This window comes from Tarenaya hassleriana, unplaced genomic scaffold, assembly GCF_000463585.1.
Source record: "Tarenaya hassleriana unplaced genomic scaffold, ASM46358v1 Cleome1, whole genome shotgun sequence".
Lineage (NCBI taxonomy): Eukaryota > Viridiplantae > Streptophyta > Magnoliopsida > Brassicales > Cleomaceae > Tarenaya > Tarenaya hassleriana.
The window spans coordinates 1,186,496-1,213,495 of NW_010960187.1; the positions used below are offsets into that span (position 1 = coordinate 1,186,496).

At 37.3% G+C, this 27,000-nt stretch overlaps 3 protein-coding genes and 1 pseudogene across 11 annotated transcripts; 2 read left to right on the forward strand and 2 right to left on the reverse strand.

Annotated features, from left to right (window-relative positions):
• The first annotated feature begins 813 nt into the window (after positions 1-813).
• On the forward strand, positions 814-7,198 carry LOC104824486 (protein MEI2-like 2). Of its 5 annotated transcripts, none has more exons than XM_010556782.2 (14): positions 814-1,008; positions 1,634-1,757; positions 1,846-2,312; positions 2,528-2,686; positions 2,782-2,898; positions 3,043-3,194; positions 3,715-3,806; positions 3,897-4,749; positions 4,825-4,909; positions 4,999-5,067; positions 5,299-5,478; positions 5,633-5,888; positions 6,432-6,582; positions 6,708-7,198. In XM_010556782.2, the coding sequence occupies exons 2-11, from the start codon at positions 1,637-1,639 to the stop codon at positions 5,464-5,466; spliced, it is 2,283 nt and encodes a 760-aa protein (XP_010555084.1). In that variant the 5' UTR covers positions 814-1,008; positions 1,634-1,636; the 3' UTR covers positions 5,467-5,478; positions 5,633-5,888; positions 6,432-6,582; positions 6,708-7,198. The 5 variants fall into 5 exon arrangements, with proteins under 5 accessions (XP_010555084.1, XP_010554977.1, XP_010555146.1 ...); XM_010556675.2 differs by having other exon boundaries at positions 815-1,008; positions 5,623-5,888; positions 6,432-6,618; XM_010556844.2 differs by having other exon boundaries at positions 815-1,008; positions 5,623-5,888; positions 6,432-6,618; positions 6,711-7,198.
• On the reverse strand, positions 5,772-7,682 carry LOC104824340 (annotated as a pseudogene).
• LOC104824765 (probable receptor-like protein kinase At2g42960) lies at positions 7,379-11,505 on the reverse strand. Of its 5 annotated transcripts, XM_010556963.2 has the most exons (9): positions 10,911-11,472; positions 10,565-10,774; positions 9,385-10,128; positions 9,191-9,295; positions 8,932-9,054; positions 8,570-8,740; positions 8,346-8,475; positions 8,049-8,258; positions 7,379-7,956 (listed from the first exon to the last, which is right to left on the reverse strand). In XM_010556963.2, exons 1-9 carry the CDS (start codon positions 11,123-11,125, stop codon positions 7,825-7,827), a joined length of 2,040 nt encoding a protein of 679 aa, XP_010555265.1. In that variant the 5' UTR covers positions 11,126-11,472; the 3' UTR covers positions 7,379-7,824. The 5 variants fall into 5 exon arrangements, with proteins under 5 accessions (XP_010555265.1, XP_010555340.1, XP_010555408.1 ...); XM_010557038.2 differs by having other exon boundaries at positions 9,385-10,283; positions 10,565-11,472; XM_010557106.2 differs by having other exon boundaries at positions 9,385-10,468; positions 10,565-11,472.
• A 5,703-nt stretch (positions 11,506-17,208) lies between these two features.
• Positions 17,209-22,103, forward strand: LOC104825009 (protein NRT1/ PTR FAMILY 5.4). Its single transcript, XM_010557275.1, has 6 exons — positions 17,209-17,338; positions 17,438-17,655; positions 17,814-18,065; positions 19,261-19,541; positions 20,868-21,261; positions 21,414-22,103. Exons 1-6 carry the CDS (start codon positions 17,251-17,253, stop codon positions 21,903-21,905), a joined length of 1,725 nt encoding a protein of 574 aa, XP_010555577.1. The 5' UTR covers positions 17,209-17,250; the 3' UTR covers positions 21,906-22,103.
• Positions 22,104-27,000: the final 4,897 nt, after the last annotated feature.

Genomic DNA, 27,000 nt, shown 5'->3' on the forward strand with positions numbered 1-27,000 from the left:
GTTTTGGTAAAAAAAAAAAAAAAAAAAAACCAGCTGCAAGGAGAGTATCACTGTTAATTTTTTCCAATTCTTATTATCCTAAACTTTTGATAGAAAAGTGACTACAATTAAGCGACCATACGCTCCATCAATCATGATGATCATGTTATAAAATAATGTGTATATTTTTACTTCTCCAAAATAATATTTAAAATCAAAATTATATAGTACATATAGTTTGCTCCAAAAATAATTTAATAGTCGTAAATTAACTAGATAAATTTGGAAACTGAAAAAAAAATATATTTTGGAGGCCCATGATAAAGTGTGTATGTTGTGGGCCTAACCTCTACACCCATTATGATTAGATCGGAATTCTCTTAGGCCCACGTATTGTTGCCATTAATCTTTTTTTTTTTGAACTGCTTTTCTTTTTACCAAGTCTTCCTATTTTATATATTTATATATATATATATATATATGGGGGTTTAAAATATATAGAACGATGGATTGCCCACAAGAAGACGGCCAACTTGTCCACTTGGCACTTGCAATAAGATGATAAAAAAAATTGAAAACTCAGTTAGAAAACAAAAAATTCGATTGCAACACATATATTTTCCCGTTATGCATATCCACGAAACAAGGAACTGAAGAGTAAGCATAGCGTATTATTAGTGTATTATGAAGAGACAGGGGATTTACTTTGTAATTATAAATAAAAATACCAAATTAATATTAGTGATTTATTTTAAAGTATTGTTTTTTTTTTATAAGAACCCACAGGACATAACATAAATGCGAGAGTTGAGTTCGTATCCATGTCTCTCTCTCTATCGGTCTTTTTCTTTTTTATTTTCTTTTCTGCTGAGTATAATCTCCCGGCACCAAGGGAGGAGGAGGTGGAGTATAAGAAAGAAATTCCTCTTCTTCCACGAAACTCTCTCTCTCTCTCGATTCTTTTGTGATATCTTTGAGAAGAATTTGTTCGATCGAGCAACTTAGCCTTGTTCATCTGTTCCATCAAAGGTACTCTTCGTTCTCTCCTCCAGATTTTCGTTTCGGTCGATCATGTTATGGTTTTCTTCTCCTTCTCTGTGATTTTTCATGCCGCGTGGTTCAGTTCATCGAGTTGATGATGTTCCCGTTTTTCCCTGTTTATTTACCTGATGATTGATTTGCGTACTCGGTTTCTTGTTTCTGATTCATGGAGTTCAGAGTCGGCGTTCGCCTGTTGTTTTTTTTTTTTGGTGAAATTAAGCCTGTTTCTTAGTCAAAATTCAAGGACAGGTGACTTTCTAGCTTTTAATGTCAGTTGCTGAGTTGATGATTCCTGTTCGCGTTGCTGTCTCCATAAGCAACAAGGATTTGGGGTGGAACCCTTGAGTTATAGCCATCGAGTTTACCAACTGCGTTCATGGTGTGTTAGTCTCTGTGAAGGAGATGGAGTTCGTTGAGTTTCTATTCCGACATCTTCCTCGATTTCGTTCCTGTTGTGGAATAATTGTCTGGACATAACTATAACACCTACTCCTGTTTCTTAAGTAGATGTTTTGTCCGATAAGGATGTGATAGAGAGACCTATAATGTTCTGAAGAAAACTACAGTTTGATCGGATTATTTTCCGCATCTACTTACTATGTGTTATATCTAGGACATGTCAAAGAGTCCTTTGGCGAGTGGACCATCGGGAAGTCCTCATGGACGCGATGCATATCCGACTTCAAGTCATGTGACCTTGTTCTCAAGCTCTTTGCCCACACTTTCTCATGAAAAGCGTATGCCCAAGCTTTTCCTTAAACATCAAAGTGGCAGTCGAGTTGTTTCTGAGTTCGGTGCTGATATCTTTTCTTATTACACATGCAGTTGTTTATACTGATTCAGACAGTTGGCTCTCCCTCGATGATAGCTCGCCCAATTTGAACAAGTTAGCCACAGGAAACTCAGAGAAGGATTCATCCGAAGATGTTGAGCCTAACTCATTGGAAATTTTGCTGCCTGAGGATGAAAACGAGCTCCTTCCTGGTCTCATCGACGAGCTTAATTTCAATGGTCTGCCTGACGAACTGGAGGATCTGGAAGACTGTGATGTGTTTTGCATGGGAGGGGGTCTGGAATTGGACGTTGAACCCCGAGACAATCATGTTGTTGATGTATCAGAGATTCAGATGTCTGGTCGAGGTGTTGCAGATTCCCTTATTCCCCGTAAGTTTCCCAACATGTCTGGAAGATCTTCAGTGGAACATCCTCACGGTGAACATCCTTCGAGGACATTATTCGTGAGAAACATCAACAGCAATATCGAGGACTCTGAGTTAAGGGCCCTCTTTGAGGTACTTACCAGACATTCTCTGTTGCATTTTACTCCTGTCAAATGATTGTTAGCATTAATGTGATTCTGTATCATTGCCATTGTTTTATCTTACACCTGAAAAATGTGCGAGGTTTGGGCCTGCATTAGATTTGTCTAAATCTTTGTGCTTTGAAACCATTTCGCATCTTTATATTCGCGTTTGCTCCAGCTGACACGGGTTCTATTTGTTGCCAGCCGTTTGGAGAGATCAGAAGTTTGTACACTGCATGCAAAAGCAGGGGCTTTGTAATGATATCCTACTATGATATCCGAGCTGCTCATACTGCACTGCGCGCATTACAGGGCACACTTTTAAGAAAAAGGACATTGGACATCCACTTTTCGATTCCCAAGGTATAAACTGTGATAAGTTATCTTGTTTTGGAGTTTTTAAAAGATCCTCCTTTAATATCATCTTTGAATCATTGGTTGAATATCCCGTATGACAGGAAAATCCATCAGAGAAAGATATGAATCAAGGTACTCTTGTAGTTTTCAACGTGGATACATCTGTGTCGAATGACGAGCTCTGTCAGATTTTCAGTGTCTATGGTGAGGTTAAAGAGGTAACTATGCATTCTCAATTTAGGAAGTGAATTTATATTGCCCTGTCGGATTTTATGTCATAGATGACCGGCTAGAAATTCTTCTCATGTTATTTCATTTGATGGGTAAAATCACGAGTTTTTTAACTTGACTTGTAAATGCAGATTAGAGAAACCCCGCACAGGCGATTCCATAGGTTCATTGAGTACTTTGATGTTAGACATGCAGAGGCAACTCTGAAAGCACTTAACAGAAGCGAGATAGGTGGAAAACGAATCAAGCTTGAACTTAGCCGCCCTGGTGGGGCCCGTCGGCTGTAAGTATTGAATTCCTTCGCTGCTTGCGTTTTACAGCTAAGATTGGATCTTAGGATTTTCATGAAGCATGTTTTTAGTGATCATAAAGAATTATGTACTAAAGATGGCGAGGAAATCTCTTCTTGACTTTCGTGTGTTTCGTTTGCTGGGTTTCAGATTCTTGAAGTATCATGACTTCCTTCGTAGAATTTGCTGTTTTGAAAGTTTTTCTTGCTCATATTCTTCCAAGAAACACTATTTTTCATGCAACTACATGTCTTTAACCATAAATGAGATTGAGCCTTCTCCATGTGCTTTCTGGATCTTATCTTTGTTTTGTTTTTTTGTGTGTGTGTTCCAAGTACGAGAATCTTAGATTTTGTCAGTGGCTTTCTGTCTGTGTGGGTCTGTTTGTCTAGTAATAAACCACATTTATCTTTTATTCAGAAAAATAACCCACTTTATATTTTATTCATTTTATCCCCATGTTAATCAACGATTATCTTGCATAGCAAGTGAGTCAAATGTTTCTGTCTGCAGCTCGGTTCCAATAGCTGGTCAGGACATGGAGAGACATGAAGCTCAGAGCTTCTTCAACCAGGTAGGTTCGCAGATTGCCGGTTCTCCTCCAGGTAATAATTTAATCTTCCCTTCCTTTCCCATGCTTTTTCCCGAGTGGGTTAATGCTACTTGTCGGGAAATTCACTTAATCTCATTAACAGGTAATTGGGCAAACACTGGGCCTCCAATCAGCGCCAAAAGTTCACATGCTTTTCCGCGGTCTCACGGACTAGAAATCGTCAGGCCAGCAAACCCCGGCAACCCGCACGGCTTGGCTTCGATTCTCCCATCTCATTCAACTGTCTCTCCAATATTTTCACCCACTGGTAATGACCAAGGAGTAATGACTCTGAACAAGGGTCTGTTTCGCAACACTTTCTATGCGGAGCCTCGTTCTTTTCCCGAGCATTCAGCAGGGGCGGTTTCCAACTCTATGCGATTTCTCGATTCGCGTTTCTCGGTTTCTTCCGGGACGTCATCTGATCACGGCTATCTATGGGGAAGTCCTCCTCAGGCCTTCAATTATTCTGGTCACGCTGGATCGATGTCATCTTCTGGGCGTCCTTTCACCGCTCGGCATGGTTTTCCATACTCTGGTAGACAAGGTTCCCTGCTTGGTAAATACCAGCATCATGTGGGCTCTGCTCCCTCAAGCATTCATCTCGGTGCCCAAATAAGCTACAGTTGGGAGTCACAAGGGATCAATGGACAGTTTCTGACGGAAATCCGAGCTCATCCACAAGAAAAATCTGGCGTCGGTCTTCCATGGAGCCAAACTGAACCTGATTTCCCCGGTTTTGGCATGTTGCCAACGCCTCAAGCCCGTTATAGCGGGAATCCGGGATCGGGATCTACGAGGACTGAACGGTATGTTGAGCATGACAGGGTCCAGCAGCTTGAGAATCACACTCAAACCCAAATCATGGATGATAGATGGTGTCATGTGGATTTGGACAGAATTACTACGGGAGATGATATCCGGACTACATTAATGATTGAGAACATCCCAAACAAGTAAGTCGGTCGGTGAAATCGATCTATAATCTTCTGGCATGCAGGCGATGTTTAACTCTCTCAAATGTATTCTAGGTACACTTTCAAGATGCTGACAGCTGAAATCGATGAAAAACACAAGGGAGACTACGACTTTCTCTACTTGCCAGCCGACTTTAAGGTACTACTGCATGAGGAGTAATGAGTGATTCTGTTGTTATGACACAAAGAGGTTGATGACAGTTTACCTTAATTGTGTTCTGTCTGCAGAACAAGTGCAACCTGGGTTATGCTTTGATCAATATGGTCTCTCCTTTGCACATCGTTCCCTTCCACCAGGTTAATACATTTTGCTCTCTGAAATTGTTGTTGGAAACTATTCTTGACTGGAACTCTGTTCTTGCACACTTTCAATTGAGTTTTTCGTGATTTTCCTGTTGTTTAGTCGTGAATTCCATTTAGTGCGGATTGCGATTTTCTGTTCCTCCGTCTGCTTATCTAAATGCACTAGTTGCAGATTGTTAAGACAAAAAATAAATAAAAACTCGCCTTGCGTGTTTTTCCCCGCAGACTTTTAACGGGAAAAGGTGGGAGAAGTTCAATACTGGGAAGATCGCTACCTTGGCATATGCAAAGATCCAAGGCAAGGCTGCTCTCGTTTCATACACGCAAAGTTCAAGTCCTGTTAATGAAGAAAAGCAATGGTTACCCAATGAATTCCAGTCCGAGGGTCAATAGTCTCGTAATCAGGTAGTGCATCCTGCTTCTTAATACCGCATTCACCCTATTTCTTTTACCGGAATTGAATGCCATAAAACATTTCAAACGAATGATGTGCATGAGCTGTCCCCTTGAATTTTCTTTAACTGTTAACCGAGTCGTACTATATTCAAGGATCATGCAGGGGCATCTTCCATCAACCAGTTCGAACTTTGCTGCTTTTAATCCCGGTTGGTCTTACACCACGGAACTTCTAGAGAGGTAGACAGAGACAATCGATGAAGATTCTGGAGGAATCTGAGATCGATTTGGAATAGTTCTGCTTCTCCAGAACTTCCGACGTGTAACACCGACTGATCCTTCCATGGCAGACCAGAGTCTCCTCCTACCCTCATTCCCAAAATCCCGGAAGTTTGATACAACATCCGCATCGGACTCAGGTATTCTTCTATGGCTTTCTCACTGTAATTTCTTCTTGAAGCAGTCTCCTTGTGGGCAAAACCACGAGGCTTCGGCATAATCATCATCAGCGATGCGAAGGACTCCACTCTCGGGAGAAAATTCGAGCTCTTCTATCAATAAGGTGATGCAGCCGCAAGGATTCTACTCAACAAGCAGAGAAATTTCTCCGCGACGGGATTCCCGGTCGTCACTGGAATCCAGTAAACCATTTGTTTCTCTGGAAACAACAGCATCGAAGCTCAAAGAATGCCGGTAAACTTCTGGTGCAAGCCAGGGAGAGTACGTCATCAGCTTGAGCTCATCCCTAATGGATGATAGAGACCGTGATCACATCGCGACATTGCCCGATGCAACTTGCAGTGATTAAGATATGGTCTTACGCTCAATGTCTGTGTTAATGCAGAAGCATATGCTTGCAGGGATCTTGTGCTGCTTATGCTTTTCTTTTTAATGAGGTTATATAATAAGCTCGTGTTAATCAATTTAATGGTGTGATCTTCTGATTCTTCTCCTCTTTTCAGTTTTGTTGGTACAGGGTACAGATATAAGCCCACCGAAACATCGATCTGAATCCCAAGTAGTAAAAAAGAAAACAAAAGGGACAGATGAGCTGTGATAAAGCACGGTGGTGGAGTACTGAGGTTTTGACATGGCTCAGGCAGGCGCCGACGGGTAAATATCCGAAGCTCCATTTCCATTTGCGAGCAGGTTCTGAGTAAATCTGTATATTTCGTCCAAGTCCCGGGAGCTTCCATTCTGGTAATAATTCTGACTCTGCATTGTATCCGCATGAACAGTAGCTTCATCAGCAGCAGCAGCATCCAAAGGAAGACGATCGAAAACAGTGTTCATGAAAGCAGCCCTTAACACGACAGGACCAGAAGCAATAAGCCCTCTGACCATTCCCCCCACGATCTGTTCCTGAGGCCGGGCTAAGTAAATAGTCAGAACGGTCATCCCGACCGGTGCAGGTGGAGGCAAGACGGATCCAAGCAAAGACAGAATCTTGAACCGGCTGTGCAACATTATGACTGCCCCCGGGCTGACCGGTTGCCTCAACGTGACAGTCGTGACGCAGCCATTTGCGCTGAGAATGCGAGTCCCCTCTGCTTCCTTCTCGAGAAATCAGCCAACGTCTCACAGACATCACAGCCTGAACCAATCTCAACAGCCTGGGCTCGGAGAGCGTTTTTACATATATGCTTACAGTTTTTGGTGTTGATGATTTTAGATGTAGGGCCCTCTCATGCTGGTTGGGCCACCGAGTTTGAACTCTGTTTTTGCCCCTTCTCCTCTGTTTTCGTTGATTTTCAAACATCAACTCTCGCGGACATGACTAGGCTAGGCTCAAACTCCTGTCATTTTCCATCTTCTGTCGGCTCAAGAAAAAGGGCAAGAGACAGGGAGGAGGCCATCATTGTCCCAACAGGGCATGGCATGCCTTTGTACGCACAACCACATGCATACATACTCAAAACTCTGATCATATACCCAAATACATTAACTCTCTTGTACAAAAACATTAAGGAGGCTTAGAAAAAAAAGCTACCAAAGTTGAAGCCTATATGGCAAGAACCAGAAAATGAGATCTCCATCAGAGTAACAGTGAAGGAATGAAAGCAAGAGAGAAAGATACTTTCAGAAGAAAGGAAAAAAACGCCTTTTTTTGCATCAGAAAAAACTCGCTATCGATCAAGAAATCGAAAAGCCGCCCCTTGGCATTGCTTCGGCCATCACTTACTCCACAGGGTGTTAGATACAACAAGAGCCATTCTTCCGTCATCTGAAATCTCAAGATCGTGAGATTTGATTCTCTTTGTAATCCAACTCGTTTATCTGCTCCACAAGCGGGAAACTCGTCCGGAAAATGAAGCGTGTATTTAGTTGTCAAGCGGAACAAGTGATATCTTCTTCCTATTCAGGAGCTTTCTCAGGTCTCGAAGTATGGCTCTCTGAATGGCCAGGCCCTTTGCTAGTGCCGGTTGCTTCCTCTGTAGTTTCGACAATTTCCATGCTCGTCGTTCTGCTCCTTCTGCTCCTCTGGTCCTGCAAAAAGAAGATACGACTTAACATATTCCAAGTTCTTGAGCGCATTCATATCAGTTGTTAATACAGTTAGACCGGACATGGACACGTACCTGAAGAAACGGGTGTTCATCTGTTTCAAGCATCCGTACAACCTGACTCATTTTTGGCCGTTTCTCTGCCTCAGGATCCACACATCTCAGTGCCACTAGAAGGGCACGTTTCAAAGCACGTGTACTGGGTTTGGTTTCAATGCTCGGGTCAACAACTTCTTCAGCTCTTCTTGTCCCGACCATCATCTTCAGCCATTCAACGAGATTCACCTGGCAATGGGTTTATAATATTCAGCATCGAATCAGAGGTTTTGCAATGTATTCATAATATTCAGACAGATAATACATTTATTTCACCTCATTAGCAGGACGTCCATAGTCAACTGGGTCCCTTCCAGTCACAGCTTCAAGAAGCAGAACACCGAAGCTGTAGATGTCGCTCTTCTCATTCAACAATCCTGTATTAGCATATTCTGGTGCTACATAGCTGAAACACATTCAGACGACTAAGTAAGGATATAATATTGCAGACACGAAGACATCATTCTCCGAAAAGTGTATTATACATTTTTCACACTTACCCAAAGGTGCCCATGACTCTGGTCGTAATGTGACTCTCACCAGAGCCCAGGAGCTTGGCTAATCCGAAATCAGAGATTTTCGAGTTAAACTCATCATCAATCAATATATTGCTTGCTTTTATGTCTCTGTGCACTACTTTCGGTTCAATTGCTTCATGCAAATAAGCAAGCCTGTAATTTACACAAGAAACAAATGAGATGCAGACATTTTCACAATACATTTAAAGATTCTATTCAAATTACGTGCATGCTAGCGCTGTATTACAGCTTAATCTGATAGTCCTAATGAGGAATGAAAAGATGATGGATTATATATATCCAAGCAAGAAACATGTCAAAAGTCAACATTTCAAACAACTTACGCTTGTGCGGTACCGAGAATGATCTTCATGCGGGCTTCCCAAGTGAGAGCGCCATGTTGGCGCATGGCTCCATGTAGCCATTGTTCTAAGTTACCATTATTGACATACTCATAAACAAGCATCCTGCACAAAGCCAACATATAAATTATTAAGCCATGATACCCACTAGTTACAGAGGAAATCTCTCCTCCTGCCCTAATAACGAAACTACAAGGAAAATAAAAGAGAAACGGTATCGGTAGCCTGGTTAGAGTCTTACCTGTGAACTCCCTCTATGCAGTATCCTAAAAGTCTAACAAGGTTTTTGTGCCGTACATGACCAATTGCCTCAACTTCAACCCTGAATTCCCTCTCTGCTTGTCCCCTGATGATCGAAACACAGGATAGGATTGTTAAGTGAGTTGAAGAAATATCAGACTGGTGAAGATTTGATTCTACAAAAACAAAACTTACATATTGTTCAGAAGCTTCTTCACAGCAACCTCGGTACCATTCACGAGTCTACCCCTGTAAACTACTCCATAACCACCCTCACCAAGCACATTCTCTGCAGCAAAACGGTTTGTGGCTAGCTCGAGATCCCTAAGGGTAAACCAATGTCCCCAACCAAGATGTGATATATCTGGCAAACCGATCAAGGGTGATGCTGTTACAAGCCCTCCATATGATAATGAAGATTGCCTCCAAGCAGTCCCTCCAAAGCTTCCTTCTTCACCAGATTGCGAGCTGCAAGCTCTCTCGTGATGATGCACCGAGCTACATTGACTTAAATTATCGTTATCACTGGACTTGCTTCTGCCCAAATAGGTCATCATTTTCTCCGAGTTTCTGTCACTGGATTTATGATCATTTACTGTGAGATGCAAACTCTCAGGGTGAGAGTTCTGACTCTGAAGCCCAACTCTGTCAACCCTGATATCTTTCGACACATATGGTATCTGGTTGAAGGGGAACTTATCTGTTGATTTTCTGGATTTTCGACGGAAAGTAACCCAGAGAGATAAGATGCAGAGAACCAAAACTATGATTACGCCAACTACAAAACAAATCAATACCCACAACTTCAAACCCTTTAGACCGAAAATCGATATTGTCTTCGACATTTCAGCGCCCAAAGGGCTGCTCATCTTTGATCTTGTATCTGATGTCAAAACTGGCTCGCCTTCTTTCACAACGTCGACCAAAGTCCTAGCACGACTTTCCCCCCAAGTACAAAGAGAAAGTGCCAATTAACATATGCGCACATCAAGAGGGCAAGAACACGTCTGATTCTCTCAGATGTTATTCCAACTCCAAGCAACACAGAAGCCGTAGGACAAAGAGGAGTCATGCCATGATTCAAAAGCGTAAACCTTTCAAGCGAAGGAAGTGTTTAATATATGATTCAAAAAGCGTAAATCTTTCAAGAATTAGTTGCGGCATATCAACAAACAAGTAATAGGCAATGAATTGCCCCGCCGTAATCAAGCATACTGACGTGAAAATTCTGGAAAAAAGGAAATGCCCAACTCTCAAAACACTGGAAAAGCATCACTTCCTATCCAAGCAAGAGACAAAGACCGAAAATCACAAAATGCCACCGGGAAAAAAAACTAAAAAAGGACTATCCTTTCATGACGATAAAATAAATTACCTCAGAATGCGACGAAATAAGCGTAGCCCTTTTGATTTATCTTCCTCTTGGAATAGTAGAAACGAAGAAAAAGAGAAAAAGGGCACTCCTTTTTTTTGTTTCTGAAGCGAACCGAAGAAAATTTCGGAGAATGCAGAACGCAATAGGCACAGATATGCCGACGTTGAATTGCAGATGAAGTTTCTCGCGCCAACCAGAAGATTGAAACATCTACAAAAAGGAAATCGATTTTATGGTAATGGTATTAGAACAAGGAAACAGAAGGGAAAAAAGCCAGGAAACCTAATCAACCGAAAAGAAAATGGGGTTATGGGGAGCGTGTATATATGTATGTATACCCACATACATGGATACGAAGACAGGAATACGTCTGTAAAAAAAATTGCGAGGGTACAAAAAAAAAGGGGGCGAAGGTGGGCCAGATGGTTGGTGAATCTCTACTAAAGCTGGAAAGAAAGCTTCGTTTGCAATGGAGGAAACTAGAGAGAGAGAGAGAGAGAGAGAGAGAGAGAGAGAGAGAGAGAGAGAGAGCAGTGAAGGGAAAGCAAAGAAAATGGGCATCGACAACTGTAGGATTTATAGCTTGGTTGAAATCTTTTGGAGTAAAAAATAGAAAGAAAATCGCAATTTAATTCTTTCTGTCATCATTCTTTGAACAATTAGCGATACAAAGAACGAAAAGTAGGGTGTCAATCGGTCCGATCCAGTCGGAATTTGTACTCGATTCAAATGTTTCGGGATTACGTTCGGATAGACTCGATTTTTTTTAAGTTTATGTAGTTAAGCCCAAAACCCAGACTTTGTATATACCGGACGCAGATCGGATTAGATCGGACCGGATCGATCCGCATAAATCTCAGACTTTCGGATCGATCCGACTTAGTCCGAAATCCGATTCGAACTCGACCTGAAAATCCGATTTTCGGACCGAGAAACTTAGACCTAAATCCGCTAATTTTTTAGTTAGACCGGACCGGATCGAGCTTAAGAGTCTCACGCCCAAATTGACACCGTAAGGAAAAGGGAGGGAACTCCCAGAATGTAAAGCTTGGTACTTTTTTTTGGGTCCTTATCTCTAAGTCTAAGGCAAAGTCTTCTCACTCTTCAATTCAATCTACTTTTTCTCTCTCTCACATGCCCAACTCGGATTCCATGAATTTCATATCTTTTGTTTGACTTCGTTTTTTTTTAACCAAGAAAAAATAGAATATTTCAATTCCCATGTGAATTGTTTTTTGGAATTAAAGTTTAAAACTTGCAATTAAACGTAATGTTGGTGCATCCATGTCTGTAATGAACATTCTTCAACAAAACTATTAGACCAAAAGTGTATGCATGCATGCAGCTTTACCATTATCATGTAGCATTTCCTTTTGCAAAATCTTTCCTTTGTCTTTTGTGTATATAATACGCATAAAACTTCAATAAAAGTGCCTTTACTTGGGGATTATATATATATATATATATATATATATATAGAAAGTATGAACTTTGGGATCTTGGAAATGTTTTGAGTAAAACCAAAGTGTCATTTCTTGGATATTATATATATGTTCATGAGATGGGAGATGATGGAGAAATGAAAGCCTTTGATGATGAAGCATGAATTTTTTTGGGTAAAGTCTTTGCCTTTTTTTAATTTAAAACCTATTTTTTCTTTTCATCCTTTACAGAATTGTAATTTTATGAGAAATATATGAATATAGGCTTTTAAAATAATTTTAAAATCACAATATTATTGCGTGGAAAATCAACTGTTAAATTCAGATTAAAAATTTTGAATCCGGTGCTTGGTGAATTTTAGGGTTCGCAGAATCGCAGGAGCGCGCAAAGGCAAAAGGGAAAGGCTGTCACGTGTCCCTCACGTGCCTAACTCACTCTGCTTCCGAAAAGATTAGTTTTATGTTTCCTCGTTTGTTTTGAGGATTGAGGAATATTTAAAATTTGTCGAGAATCAAACAAACACTTGTTGACCATTCTATTTGAATTTATTTGTTATTAAAAATATTTATCATTAAAAACAAAGTCATTTTCTTTCAATTATTTTTTATAATCAATTCGATTATATATATATATATATATTAACCTAATCATAGTTTCCATTATGTGAGCAACTGGGAGAGAGAAATCAGGGTCAATGACTGATAACCAAATAGCAAATTAATGCATTTAAATATCGCACAAAAGGAAAAAAGTATATCAATAGGTCAATAGTCCAATGGGTAACCATATTATTAGATTAAAGACTTTAAAGTCAAATCATTTCATCCTCCTCCAAGAAAAAATCATGCACATGGAACACGAGGGTTTATCTATAAAAAAGACAGATTTACGAATATAAATACTTACGTTTCATGAACCAACTGGTGAAACACTAAATACAACGAAGGCATTTTGAAAATATTTGTGCAATTCAACCATAATCAAACTGAGCCAATCCTGGGTTATTCCCATAAAAAAAAACTCCAAACTTATTAAAATATTTCTTATAAAACCCTAAACTTACAATCTCCCACAGAAAAACCCTGAATTTGATAAAAACTTTCATAAAAATTACAAACTTACAATTTTCTTCCATATAAAACTTTTGATTTATTTGACCAAAAATTTTACTGGCGAACGGATTCCTAACATGGCGGTGACTGAATTGATATGTCAACGTCATGTCATCATTTTAAAATTAAATATTTGATAAAAATATATATGTATATATATATATATACACACATTTGATTAGGGTTATATCATATGAAATGCCGGGTCTTACCGTTCAAATGACATGTCCTTTCCCCGGCACCTTCAGCTATTTGTTTGTTTTTTCAAATCATGTACCAAATAACAAATTACTTTTTTTTTTTCTATTCATCTACAAAAGTCTGCTCAAACTTCGCAATATAATTGTGAAGAACAGTGTGTATCAACCTTTAGATAAAGAGGAAGAGTCATGTGGTGGGCTTGTTTTATTGTTGTACCTCCAAACCATTTGTGTTCACAAATTCGTAAGTTCATGTGATGTTGGGCTCATGGGTAACAGCATCTCCCGGGGAGAGTCTGATTTTTTTATAATAAATATTTGTTATATAATTACAAATTATAAATATTAATTTGATTTGACTGGATTATATGTAAAACATACATTAAATTTTATTAATTTTATATTAATTAATTTAAATAATTAAGGGCTTTACCAAGATTTACGAAATAAAGCGTTGTGTTATTGATGACCGAATGATATTAAATATACAACGTAGTTTTCTCTCCATAAAACTCTAAATTTTTATTCTAATGATAAGAATATATAAATCTAATTTAAATAGAAAACACTAATATTTAAATTCTATAAGAACTGAAACTCTTTATATTTTTCAATAGATTTATTTAAGATCTTATATTTTAATCTAGATAATATATATATATAATGCACTATACGAAAAAAAAACATTATATATTATAGTGGAATTCTTAGGAGAAAAATGTCAGTGCTCACTCGCAATAAAAAGGTGGAAGAGCACAAATTGTGGCTGAAATACTTTTGTTGGTTGTTGGTCCAAATTTTCTATCTTTTTGCAATTTATGTATTGCGTGTTTTTTTTTTTCGCTTTGCTCTTGATGGAAAAGGAATTCATATTTTATTTTTTATTTTTTTTAGTAACTGAATGTTTTAATCGGAAATCCATATTAATCTCGGGATTGTAAATCATCTATATGACATAGAATATACGCTCCATCTCCAATCCCGAAATTTAATCTCCGATAGACACAAAAAATTAATCTCCGATAGACACAAGAAATTATCTATATCAGTATACAAAATAGATTAAATTCCAATAAAATCTTGATTAGACAAGATATTATGTCATTTATGTTATGTATTATTATTATTATTATTATTATTATTATTATTATTATTATTATTATTATTATTATTATTATTATTATTATTATTATTATTATTATTATTATTATTATTATTAAAGTTTTCCAGTAAAAATGTTGCAATAATGTTATTGGAATACTATTAAATGCTAGCGATAATTGTTTATGGAATACTAGACTATAGTTATCAAGACAACAAAATTTAATCTACAAAAACATAGTTGTCAAACGAAAATATTTAGAATTGAAGACAAATGAAATCTAAATATATCATTATATTTAAAAAACATTTGATAGTCTTTTCCATATATCCATATAAGACCCGGTATTCAGTTAGATAATTAAAAAAATATCGTCAAAATAATATTGGAAAAACATTAAAAATAAAAAAACTGAAGATGATATATATATATATATATACACAAACATATTTTTGTGATCTATATTTTATTGATAGTTTATGTGAAATATGTAAAGTTAGATCCATTTATTGTTTGGATTTTTATCAAATCAAATATCTGAAAAAAAAAACCTAAAATTATCTTACATATAAAAATTATACATATTAGTATTATGTACCAAAATTATTAACTTCAATGTTTACCAAAAAAAATTATTAACTTCTAATCAATTTATATTTGAATACTATTAAGTATTAGCATTAACTACAGCTTTAAAAATGGAAAATCATCTAAAAATGGAAAATGACATTGAAGAATGTGAATATTCGACCACTGGTATATGCTAATTAATAGCAATACGCATGAAGACATTCGAACAAAAGTGGATCTCTAAGGCAATTTGAAATAAAGTTTATCTATATATGGCTGCTTTCAAGCTGAATCCTCCTCTTTCGGGTTGGCAAATTTGTTTCCCCAATTGAAACTTTCCGGAAATAAATTAATCAAACCCTAATTAAAAGTAAAAATAATTCAAAATTTTTAAAAATATTTTAGAAAAATAATTAATATTCTTAATGAAATCCAAATATAAATCAAATTCGGGAAAAAGATTTGAATTAAACCGAAATTTGCTGTACTAATTGAATAGGTATAATTTTTAGAATTTAAAAAACTCAAATCCAATAAGTGAAATCCGGAGTTAAAAAAATCAATATTTTATGGAATTTTTTCAAGTGAATGTGAGTCATTATTTTTGGTGGATTGCAATGTTATGTTTATTTTTCTTAAATTAAGATTATCGATTATATATTTTTTTGAGTTTTTTTTATAAAGGTTTCTGTTCATCACTGTTGCGTAAAAGATTAGATTTTGACCATACAATAAACCAAATGATTATGCAGTCCATTTATGGAGTCGGTAGAACCCTAACTGAATTTTACAGTTGAAGAAATGATTATAATGTTGAATTATATATTTAAAATATATTTTTTTTCCGTTACACTTTTCAAAAAGGTGCGGAATTATTATTTTGAATTTTATATCGTAGGTGGGAAAGACAGCCAAAAATGCTTTTTTCATGTGTTTTTTGTTTGGCAGTACGGTTTTCGTTTTTTTCCCCTTTTTTTTTGGGGGGAAATGGCAAGTCAAAATTTTCAATTAAAAATTTTACTTTTTTTAAATGAATATTTAATTTGTAGTGGTGGATTTAAGAAGAAAAAAAAAACTTTCTCAGCGCAAGGGAAAATAAATTGACTCATACATATAACAAAATGTATTTTTATTATATTGGTAATTTTTTCGGGTCTATACAACCAAATCTAAACCCAAACGATATTTCTATAGATTCTGGATTTGGATTCGGGTTGAGTCGAATTCCCATTTAATAATGATATTTTTTGTAATCTAATTTAAATCAGAAATTAGATTTTAATCCGATATGAAAATCTAAATATGTTCGGGGATATATATAGAGTTATACTCGAACCCCGGTATTTTTCGAATGGTCTCGGATCGGACTTCGAGTTTCAAATCAAATTTAATACCCTAGTTTTAGAAAAACAGCATTGCTTTGGAAATCTCTATTTCCATCCGTATAGAATTCCTCGGTAGCCTTTTTCATATATTTTCACTTGAAAATCGTCCGTATCAACATAAAATCATGCCACGGAAACATTTTTCTAAATCACACTATCACATAACAACAGATTATTTTTTTTTTATAATTCGAAAGTTTATCATCATTTGACCCAACGATATCTCCCAAGAAAATCGAAAAAAATCGAATGAATACTCTTCTCCACGTTTGGATTTGAACTCGAGATAAAACTGTCATTTGCATTTTATTTTATTACTAAACCATCCAAACTTGGACATACCAATATATTTGTTTTGGTCCGAGAAGACATTTGTGAATAATATGAAACATTGCATATATACGATCCATTACACACATATCTTCTCCTTCTACCTCTGAGTTGTCTTTTCTTTCTAGCCCATCTCCTCTACACGATTAAAATTATTCTAAAATCGACAATGGATACAAATGATAAGAGCATTATACAAATTAAAAAAAAAAATTACACCACTAAGTAATGAGCGCAACCATCATAATCCCATTACCTCCACTCTTAACGAATTAATTGATTAATAATTAGATAGCCATTTAATGTGCCAGATTGTAAATCGGATTTACTTGTGCATTGGTACGACATACATACATAAAATATATAATATATATAATATAAGTCCATTAAACAAGATTTGCCGACGTAAAAATAAATAAATAAGAAAAGTGGGGTTTGCCTGGAAATCAGAGCCACTAAGGTAAAACTTTTGTTTTTCAGATATAAAAAGGGACATCAAAGTCTAGATTCCAACACCCATCTCCTAAACCATCACCAGACATCAATGGCGGATTCCGACCCTAAGTCCGTCATTTCAGACACCAAAGGGATCACCAAGAAAGGAGGATGGACCGCTGCCCTTTTTATAACCGGTGACCCCCCCAAAAAAGAGCATTTCATCGTCTTTTCTCCTTCGAGATTTCGATTTATTTCGTCTTATTTGGTGTTTGGGTTTCGTACTGATGATGCAGCGGTTGAGGTCGCAGACAGCTTCGCGTTTTACGGTCTAGCGAGCAATCTAATGATGTTTTTGACGAACGAGCTAGGCCAGTCCACGGCCACGGCCGCCAAAAACATCAACACGTGGATAGGCGTCTCCTGTATTTTCCCGATCGTCGGAGCCTTTCTCGCCGACTCTGTCCTCGGCCGCTTCAAGACCGTTCTCTTATCCTCCATCGTCTACCTCTTGGTCCGGCCTCTCTATCTCTCTCATTCACAAACCCTTTTATATGCATATTGATATATTGCGACATGTGACCCATTAATACGTTGGTTTCCCTTGTTCTTTATTGTATAATTCTTTGACATTGTACGTCCTGATGAATTTGCGAACCGTACGTGTAACAGGGGATGGCAATGTTGCCGATATCGGTATCCGTGGTGCCACGGCGGCTGAGGGACGAGATGTTCTTCATGGCGCTGTACGTACTGGCGGTCGGACAAGGAGGGCACAAGCCCTGTATCATGACGTTCGCCGCCGATCAGTTCGGGGAGGAAAACGCCGACCAGAAGATGGAGAAGTATTCATTCTTTAACTGGTTTTACTTAGCCATCGTCGCCGGCTCCTCCATCGCCGTCCTTGGCCTTGTCTTCATTCAGGTATTATCTTATTGCATGATACTCTCTCTTTTTTTTATGCAGTATATAAAACGGCTATTTCTTCGAATTATATATTTTTACAACGATTTTAATTTTGAAATTGATTCTTAGATTTTGATAATTAACGTCTGATTATTATCTAAGCTATAATAAAAAAAGCTAGTTATTTTTTCTTCCAATAGATATTGATATATTATAAAAGATATTAATGTATTGATAATTCATATATATATATATATATAATTTAATGCGATTACACACATATATACACATAGATATATAATTAGAAATATATTATAAACTATACTGCTATTTATCAAACATATTTATGTGTGGTGTTTGTTAAAGTGATACTAGGAATATATGGTAGGTCGTGTTTATTCTATTTAAACTATACATATTAAAATTATATAAAAATAAACTTATGTTTATGTAGCCGTGTCTTTGTTGATAATGTCTTTAATTAGTGGGTAACCATAAAAATACATTTTTATCGGTAAATAATATTACTAAAAAGGTACATTACTAAACTACCATTTTTTTATTGATAATTCAGATTTTATGCTTTTTACTCAGAGTCTTTGTCTTTAGCTATTCCCCTAAGTTGACTAGCTATCCTATTAAAATATGTAGATAGCATCAAATTATTTGATCATATTTTTTAAAACTAATAAATTAGTTTTTTAATATATAAATTGATCTTACAATTTATTGTCAGAACCTCGCACAACTAAGTGTGTTTGTGACATATCTTGTCACAAGGGCACTATCCTGGCACGTTCGGGGTGATATTGTAAAACAATCATGGTAAATGTGACCAAATTTTATAAAGTACTAAAACTTAACAAAAAAATAAAAGTAAAAAATCAACAAAAAAAGCCTGCCAAAAAAAAAAATCCCAAATATATAATTATTGTAAAAATATGGGTAATGTTTTAGGATTTTTAAGGTGATATCTATTTAGTTTGGTTTAAAATTCATTTTTTTTCATTCATTCGAATACGAATTCCACATACACATCATTGTTAAATTGGAGTTTTAAAAATATATTCAATAAACTATAAAAAAAAAAAAGTAATTTTCCAAAAAAAAAGGAAGAAACGAAATCCTAATCATACACACACACACACATATATGAATACAATTATTTATTAATTTATTTGAGATGTTTTTATTTTGTCTGAAAAAAATATAGGATCGGGTGAGTTGGGCCGCCGGGTTCGGAGTTGTTGCCGGCACCGTTGCCGTAGCCCTAATTCTGTTTCTGATCGGAATCCCTAAGTACAGGAAACAACTTCCGGTCGGAAGTCCCTTCACCAGGGTGGCTCAGGTCTTCGTCGCCGCCTTTAAGAAGTGGCGCGTGAGTACCACGCCCCACCGTTACAGCGTTTGCTCTGAGGACTCGGAGGATGGCTCGACGAGTCAAACAAAAACGAGTGGGAGTAAACAATATCTCGCACGTACAAATCAATTCAGGTACTCACATTTCTCGCTTATATTATATATCTTATCTTTTCCCAATTTCATTATTAAAATTTAATGTTAACAAGGTGGTCCAAGCATGCATGATATAAAGTTATTATTATTATTATTAAGTTTTTAAAGGTTAAAAATTTGACCAATAGTCACAATAATTATTTTCGGAGTCCGAGGAGTGACACCTGTATTTCTATGAATTAGTTCTAATTTATTTTTATATTTTGCGCGAAAAGTTTGAACGTTGAAAAGAGAGAGATGAATTATGAAGAGTTCAAAGACTTTACCGTAAAACAATAACGTTTGCATATTAAAAATTCATATACTTTGTTGTAATTGTCTATTCTTTAACTAAATATATTTCAACTCGTAAATTACGGGCTATTAAATTAATTATTCAAACCCCGTCCATAACTTAACACGTACGCATATACAAACATAATATATATTTTACATAAATATATAGTTTTCAAAATTAATTTATATTCGTTTCAGTTTCATTCAATTTGAATTTATATTTGATTTTTATTAATAAATTATTCCAATGTCAATATAATAAGTATAGAGTAATAAAATGTTTTTCAAGTACAAATATAAGATGATCGAATATCGTGAAATTGGTTTCCTCATGACTTCATAGAGCATGTGCATGAATTAACGTGTAGATGCTAAAGCGTTTTGTACTAAAGATGGACATTAATTATTAAATGTAATCAATTATACATTTTTTAAATAAAACAAATACCTGTTTCCATCATATTAAAACACTAAATCGTACATCGCATGCTGATTAATTAAGTGGATACTGTCATTATCCCCTCCACCTTGTTTGGATCTTTGGTTATTGTTAATTTATTAATTTTATTTTGTTTGAATATCGTTTTCCAACATTTTTTTTATTATATTATTATGTCTACCAAAAGCCATATAAGAGAAATGGGTGCCCTTTTGTCCGGTTGGGTAGGTTAGAGTTGCCAATAAAAAAAAATTAAAGATGGCCATTTTGAATCGGATGAATAAAATATATGAAAACTAAAAAAAAAATTAGAATAAAAAATTAATTTAAATATAGTTTAAAAAAATTGGATTGAATTAAATCACAAATCAAATAGATCTACTTTTTAAAATTTAAAAATCTCAAATGAAAAAAACAACCAATTTTGAGATTGTGTTATCATTTTAAAAATATAATCTGTAGGGTGATGCCGATCTATATTATTACATCTTAAAAATACTCACTCAATTTAGCATAAAATTTGCATCAGTTTATACCTTTTTCAAATAATTTAATTTTATTGACACTTTATGGCCAAATAATTAATACAGATTTCTGGATAAGGCAACAATCATTGACGAAGTGGACGCTTCGGACAAAACTCGGAACCCCTGGAGATTGTGTTCGACAAACCAAGTGGAGGAAGTGAAGTTGGTGCTGAGGCTCGTGCCGATATGGTTAAGTCTCATAATGTACTGCGCGACCATCGCTCAGCTCAACACGTTCTTCAACAAGCAAGGGAGCACGATGAACCGTACCATCGGGAAAAGCTTCACGATCCCTCCGGCAGCGTTTACGAGCGTTGTCGGGGTCACGATCCTCGTTTTCGTCCCTCTCTACGACCGAGTCCTCGTTCCGGCCGCTAGGAAGATCACCAAGCATCATTCTGGAATCACCGTTCTCCAAAGGGTCGGCATCGGCTTGTTCATCGCAACTCTCAACATGGTAATGTGAAATACTGTATATCGACCTTCTTGCTTTATGAACATTCTTCTTTTCGTTGTCGAATAACATTTTCGAGATCTCGACTCGATAATCTCTTGAACTCATTGATGGATTTCTTTTTTTTTTTTTGGTTTATGAATGCGTCGTAACAGGTGATATGTGCACTTGTGGAGGCAAGGAGGCTTAAGGTCGCGAAGGATCACGGGCTAATCGACGATCCAAAGGCAATCGTTCCCATGAGCAGTTTATGGTTACTCCCTCAGTACATACTCACCGGGATCGGAGACACGTTCACGATCGTGGGCATGAACATTCTCTTCTACGACCAAATGCCGGAGATCATGAGAAGTATAGGGGCCGCCTGCTTCATAAGCGTCGTAGGGGTCGGGAGTTTCGTCAGCAACGTGATCATTTCGTCCGTCCAGTCGATCAGCAAACGCCGCGGAGAGCAATGGCTCGGGAACAACCTCAACCGAGCTCATCTCGATTACTTCTATTGGGTGATCGCCTCCCTTAACGCTCTCAGCTTCTTCGTCTATCTCGTGGTAGCTAAGCGTTTCGTCTACAAGAAACTTCGTGGTGAAGACGAGGAAGAAGAAGGCCACGGCTCGAGTTCTGATCCTAATTACGCATCCGCAGCCTAAAACAAAGGTTCGGAAGGGTTTTCAGATCATCGATCCATATGTTTTTGTTGTTTTCTTTTGGTATTTTGATGTCTTAATCTTTAAGTGTTCATGTAACGTCTAGACTCCGTTTCATACATGTTTTTACTTTGTATTTATGTGGACCGTATATTCAGTTCCTCAAAATAAAAATGTTTACTATATGTTATTGTATGATTACTATTTAGCCGGTCTTTATCATAGCAAATGAAAGTACATGTTATTATGGACCAACTTACACTTGTTTATTGATACCTTTTGGACATATCATATGGATGAGGATACATACATACATACATACATACATACATACATACATACATACATACATACATACATACATACATACATACATACATACATACATACATACATACATACGCATAATTTCAGTAAATGCGAACAGATAAAATAGTTGGAAGACTGGGCGAAATCTACAATAAACATACACAGGCCCCTACCAAAACTCCAAGCTCGAGTATGCTTCTTTCACATGTTGATAGAGAAAACCCTTTATATATATATATATATATATATATATAAATATATATATATATATATATATATAATATATATATAAAAAATTTACATATAATATCAATATAAAACATTTACAAAAGGCCGTACAACGAATGCTTTTGCTGTTCTTGGGCATAGTTTGACCATTCGTTCCACTGTATAACCCTTGAAGAGATTGCAATTCACGTGCAAGTAACCGTTGCCATAAAAGCATTGCGTTGTTGGGGAGCGTAATTATATAATCCTTTTTTCTTCTAAATATAAATTTTTATTTTTATTCTGAAATGTAATAATAACCGAAATATGTCTCAATGCATTTTAAGCTTGATGATTTGATCATAATTTGTAACATGATAAAAAAAAATCTCTAACAAGCATACAAAATATCGATCAATACATTCTTAGTTGTCTATTTGTTTGATGAATATATAAATGGCCCATCATAAATAAAACTTAATATTTTGTTGTAACCTAATGGAAATTCAAAATTAAAGTTTGCATTAAATTTTTTTTTTTGTACGAATTCACTGCAACTTAGGCCCACGACTCATTATAGCTAATTAATATTAACTAGCGTGCAATTATAGACTGTCTAGTGGGCAATCCAAAATCTTTTCTCTTTTTTTTTTCCTATGAAATTTAATGTGTTCATATATATATATATATATATCATATATGCATGACTTTTTCGTTTTCTTTTAATATAGTAATAATGAGCCCCTTCAATCGATCGACCCGCACCTATTATAATATTATATTCATCTCATTTGTTAGGTTTGGAAAACAAATAATAATTTGTAGTGTACAGGGAGAAAAAAAATTGAAAATTATAAATTCATAAAACATAAAAGCAGATTTGGTGGGCTGGATGCTTTATCCGTTTTGATATGTAAAAGCAGGGCGAGAGAGCTTTTCAAAAATGGTTTTCTGTATATTAAAACTCATACTACAATACCCCTATTTATACACAGAAAGAATATTCTAACTTGCAAAAAATGGTTATGGTCCCAAACCTACTATGAGCTATAAAGGCTATAAGAAACAAGAAACCATGTACACGTTCCGTAGCGCCAGAGGAGCAGAGTAGTGTCTGCTAAACCGATGCCAAACCGATGCTTCGAGAAATCAATTTTTAACCGGATAAAACTCCCCCTCAAGATGGAGAATACAAATCTTGTATTCCCATCTTGGACAGGTGAAGGATTAAACAATCTGTAGAAACTGGTTTGGTAAGGATATCTGCGATTTGCTGTCGAGAATGAACAAACAGGGGCTTGATGAATCCAGAGGCAACATGATCCCTGATAAAGTGACAATCAATCTCCACATGCTTCGTGCGTTCATGATGCACAGGATTGTTGGCCAGGTGTATGGCAGATTGACTATCAGAGAAAACCGGGACAGGAGACAAAGCAGGGATATGCAGATCATAAAGCAGATTTCGGATCCAAAGTAACTCACAGGTCGTTTGAGCGAGGGCTCGATACTCTGCCTCCGCACTACTTCGAGAGACAGTAACTTGTTTCTTGGCCTTCCAAGAAACAAGAGAGTTGCCCAAGAAGATGCAATAGCCAGTAATAGATCGGCGTGTATCGGGGCAAGCTGCCCAATCTGCATCTGTATAGGCAGATAGTTGCAGGGAGGAAGAAGCAGAGTATGTCAGACCTTGAGATGGAGAAGTCTTCAGATACCGAAGAACTCTGAATGCCGCTTGTAAATGAGCAGAACGAGGCTGCGATAAAAACTGACTGAGCTTTGTAACAGCGAAGGAAATGTCTGGACGAGTAACTGAGAGATAGACCAATTTGCCGATCAATTGTCTGTAGAATGTAGAATCAGACAGAGCATCGCCAGTATCAAGTCCCAGTTTTTCCCGAGTATCCATGGGAGTAGAAACTGGCTTTGCACCGAGATAGCCATACTCTTCAAGGAGTTCCAATGTGTACTTGCGCTGGCAAAGATGCAGACCATGGGTGGATCTTGCAACCTCGATCCCTAAGAAATAACGAAGTGGACCGAGATCTTTAACCTGAAACTGACTGTTCAACAAGGATTTAGCAGAATCCAATGAAGCAGAATCATTGCCAGCCAAGATCAAATCATCAACATAAATCAGGATCACCAGGATGTTAGAATCATGGGACTTGATGAAGAGAGATGTATCAGACTTTGACTGTCGAAAACCAGCGCCCAGAAGAACTGCTGTGAGTTTTAAATGCCATTGACGAGAGGCCTGTTTGAGACCATAAAGGGAACGATGAAGTTTACAGACCATGGATGGCTGAATCGTCTCCCCCTGAAGCTCAGAATATCCAGGAGGAGGTAACATATAGATATCTTCAGTAAGATCCCCATTTAAAAATGCGTTTGATACATCCATTTGGTGCAGAAACCAATTCTGAGATGCAGAGATAGCAAGCAACAAACGAACTGATGTGAGCTTAGCCACAGGGCTGAAGGTGTCGAGATAGTCGATGCCTTCGAGTTGAGTGTACCCCTTTGCGACTAAGCGAGCTTTGTAACGTTCTACACTGCCATCAGCCCGATATTTCGTTTTAAATACCCACTTGCAGCCAACAGGGTGTTTATCAGGTGGTAAAGTGCAGAAAGTCCAGGTTTTAGTCCGGATCAGAGCATCGAGTTCGAGCCTCATGGCGTCTCTCCAGGATTCAGATTTGACAGCTTGGGAGAAGGTTTTAGGTTCGGTTGATGTAAGGATTGAGAGAGCAAAAGGCTTGTAAGAGGATGTAAGTCTGTGATAGGATAGACAAGAAGAAATGGGATGTAATGTCGAAGGGTATGGAGACTGAGGTGGTTTGTTATTGGTGAGGAAATAACAATGATAGTCTGCCAAATAAGCTGGAGCCCTAACCAAACGCTGTGATTTTCGAATTGTTTCAGAATTATCAATGACATTAGGAGGAGAGGGGGATGGCAAAGAAAAAGTTGAATCTGAAGCTGACTGTGGGGAATAGTCATGATCAGAAACAACGGGAGATTCTGAGACATTAGATTGTCTAGAGGGTAAAGGGAAAGGATGATCAAAAAAGTGATAAGAAGGTGGATCTGATGGAAAAAAAATGACAGACTCTGGCTCTAAGGGTTTATCCAGAAAAGGGAAAGAGGTTTCATGGAAAACAACATCACGAGATGTGGAGATGACATTGCTTTCCAGATTTAAAACTCTGTAACCCTTTACACCTGGTGGATAGCCAAGGAAAACGGACGGAGAAGCCCGAGGGGAGAACTTATGGCGATGTTTGGACAAGGTAGAGACGTAGCAAAGGCATCCGAAAACACGAAGGTGATCATAGGTTGGTGGGGTTTTGGTAAGTATTTCATAAGGTGTTTTATGGTTGAGAAGACGAGAAGGGGTTCGGTTGATCAAATAAATGGCAGTCTTTACACACTCACCCCAGTATATAAGAGGTATATTGGATTGAAAAAGTAAGGCCCGAGCCACGTTTAAGATGTGACGGTGCTTACGTTCAACCACCGAATTCTGTTGCGGTGTGTAAGGACATGAAAAATGATGTTGGATGCCTTTGGACTGAAGAAGTTCGGTAAAGGAGAGTTCGGGTGCATTGTCCGAACGGATGGTTTTGATTGTTTTGTGAAACTGAGTTTGAACATAGGAGATAAAATCTGGCAATTTAGAAACAACGTCAGATTTAGAGTGTAAAAAGTAAACCCAGGTAAGACGAGAACAATCATCAACCAAAGTAAGAAAATATTTACAGCCATCATGAGTTTCTACATGGAATGGTCCCCATATATCAAGGTGAACCAGATCAAAAACATCAGTAGAACGATGACCACCAAAAGGAAAGGAAAGTCTATGTTGCTTTGCAAGTGGACAGACAGGGCAACGTAAGTATTTAGTGTCTGAAAACACAAAAGTGGGCTGAGAAGAAGCCGAAACAGCCTGTATTTTGTAAGTAGATGGGTGTCCCAAGCGATTATGCCAGAGAACATCCTTGGAGATTGATAAAGCTGTACAAAGAAGAGGCGGGATAGATGCAGCAGAGGAAGTGTCCTGTGCCGCCAAGGTGTAGAGGTTGTTGATCTGATTACCCTTCCCAATCGTCAAGCCCCGCGTAGGGTCCTGGATCAGGTAGGAGTCATGAGAAAAACAGACCGTAAGAGAGGTGTTTTTAGTAAGGGCACTGACACTAAGGAGATTAAAACGAAATGAAGGAATAAACAGAACAGATTCAAGAACTAGAAAAGCTGACAGAAAAACAGAGCCAGAGTGAGTAACTGAGATGGAATCACCGTTAGGCAATGTAACAGTGAGAGGAGTAATGTAGTGAAGATTCTGAAACAATCGAGAATCACAGCAAATATGACTAGTGGCTCCAGTGTCTAAAATCCAAATATTTGGTGATAGGTCTGAAAAAGGAACAGAGGTATGAGAAGGAGAACGGGTTGAAAGCGTTATACCTGAGGAAGAAGAAGGATTAGTGGTGGTGGAGGGGACTGTCAGAGCTGAATCCGATGGAGAGGCACCAAGTTGCTTGAGCTGCGACTGAAACTGATCGAACAGAACCTGGGCTTG

What these genes read in the sequence shown, in the direction of transcription:
- LOC104824486 (XM_010556782.2), top strand. Translation starts at nt 1,637, where the DNA reads ATGTCAAAGAGTCCTTTGGCGAGTGGACCATCGGGAAGTCCTCATGGA. An exon ending in CACACTTTCTCATGAAAAGC is followed by an intron (nt 1,758 to 1,845) that starts GTATGCCCAAGC and finishes TTACACATGCAG; the next exon opens with TTGTTTATACTGATTCAGAC. An exon ending in TCCACTTTTCGATTCCCAAG is followed by an intron (nt 2,687 to 2,781) that starts GTATAAACTGTG and finishes CCCGTATGACAG; the next exon opens with GAAAATCCATCAGAGAAAGA.
- LOC104824765 (XM_010556963.2), bottom strand. Translation starts at nt 11,125, where the DNA reads ATGCCCATTTTCTTTGCTTTCCCTTCACTGCTCTCTCTCTCTCTCTCT. An exon ending in ATTCCTGTCTTCGTATCCAT is followed by an intron (nt 10,775 to 10,910) that starts GTATGTGGGTAT and finishes TCCTTTTTGTAG; the next exon opens with ATGTTTCAATCTTCTGGTTG. An exon ending in ATTCTCGGTACCGCACAAGC is followed by an intron (nt 8,741 to 8,931) that starts GTAAGTTGTTTG and finishes TGTAAATTACAG; the next exon opens with GCTTGCTTATTTGCATGAAG.
- LOC104825009 (XM_010557275.1), top strand. Translation starts at nt 17,251, where the DNA reads ATGGCGGATTCCGACCCTAAGTCCGTCATTTCAGACACCAAAGGGATC. An exon ending in TTGGCCTTGTCTTCATTCAG is followed by an intron (nt 18,066 to 19,260) that starts GTATTATCTTAT and finishes AAAAAAATATAG; the next exon opens with GATCGGGTGAGTTGGGCCGC. An exon ending in TCATCGCAACTCTCAACATG is followed by an intron (nt 21,262 to 21,413) that starts GTAATGTGAAAT and finishes GCGTCGTAACAG; the next exon opens with GTGATATGTGCACTTGTGGA.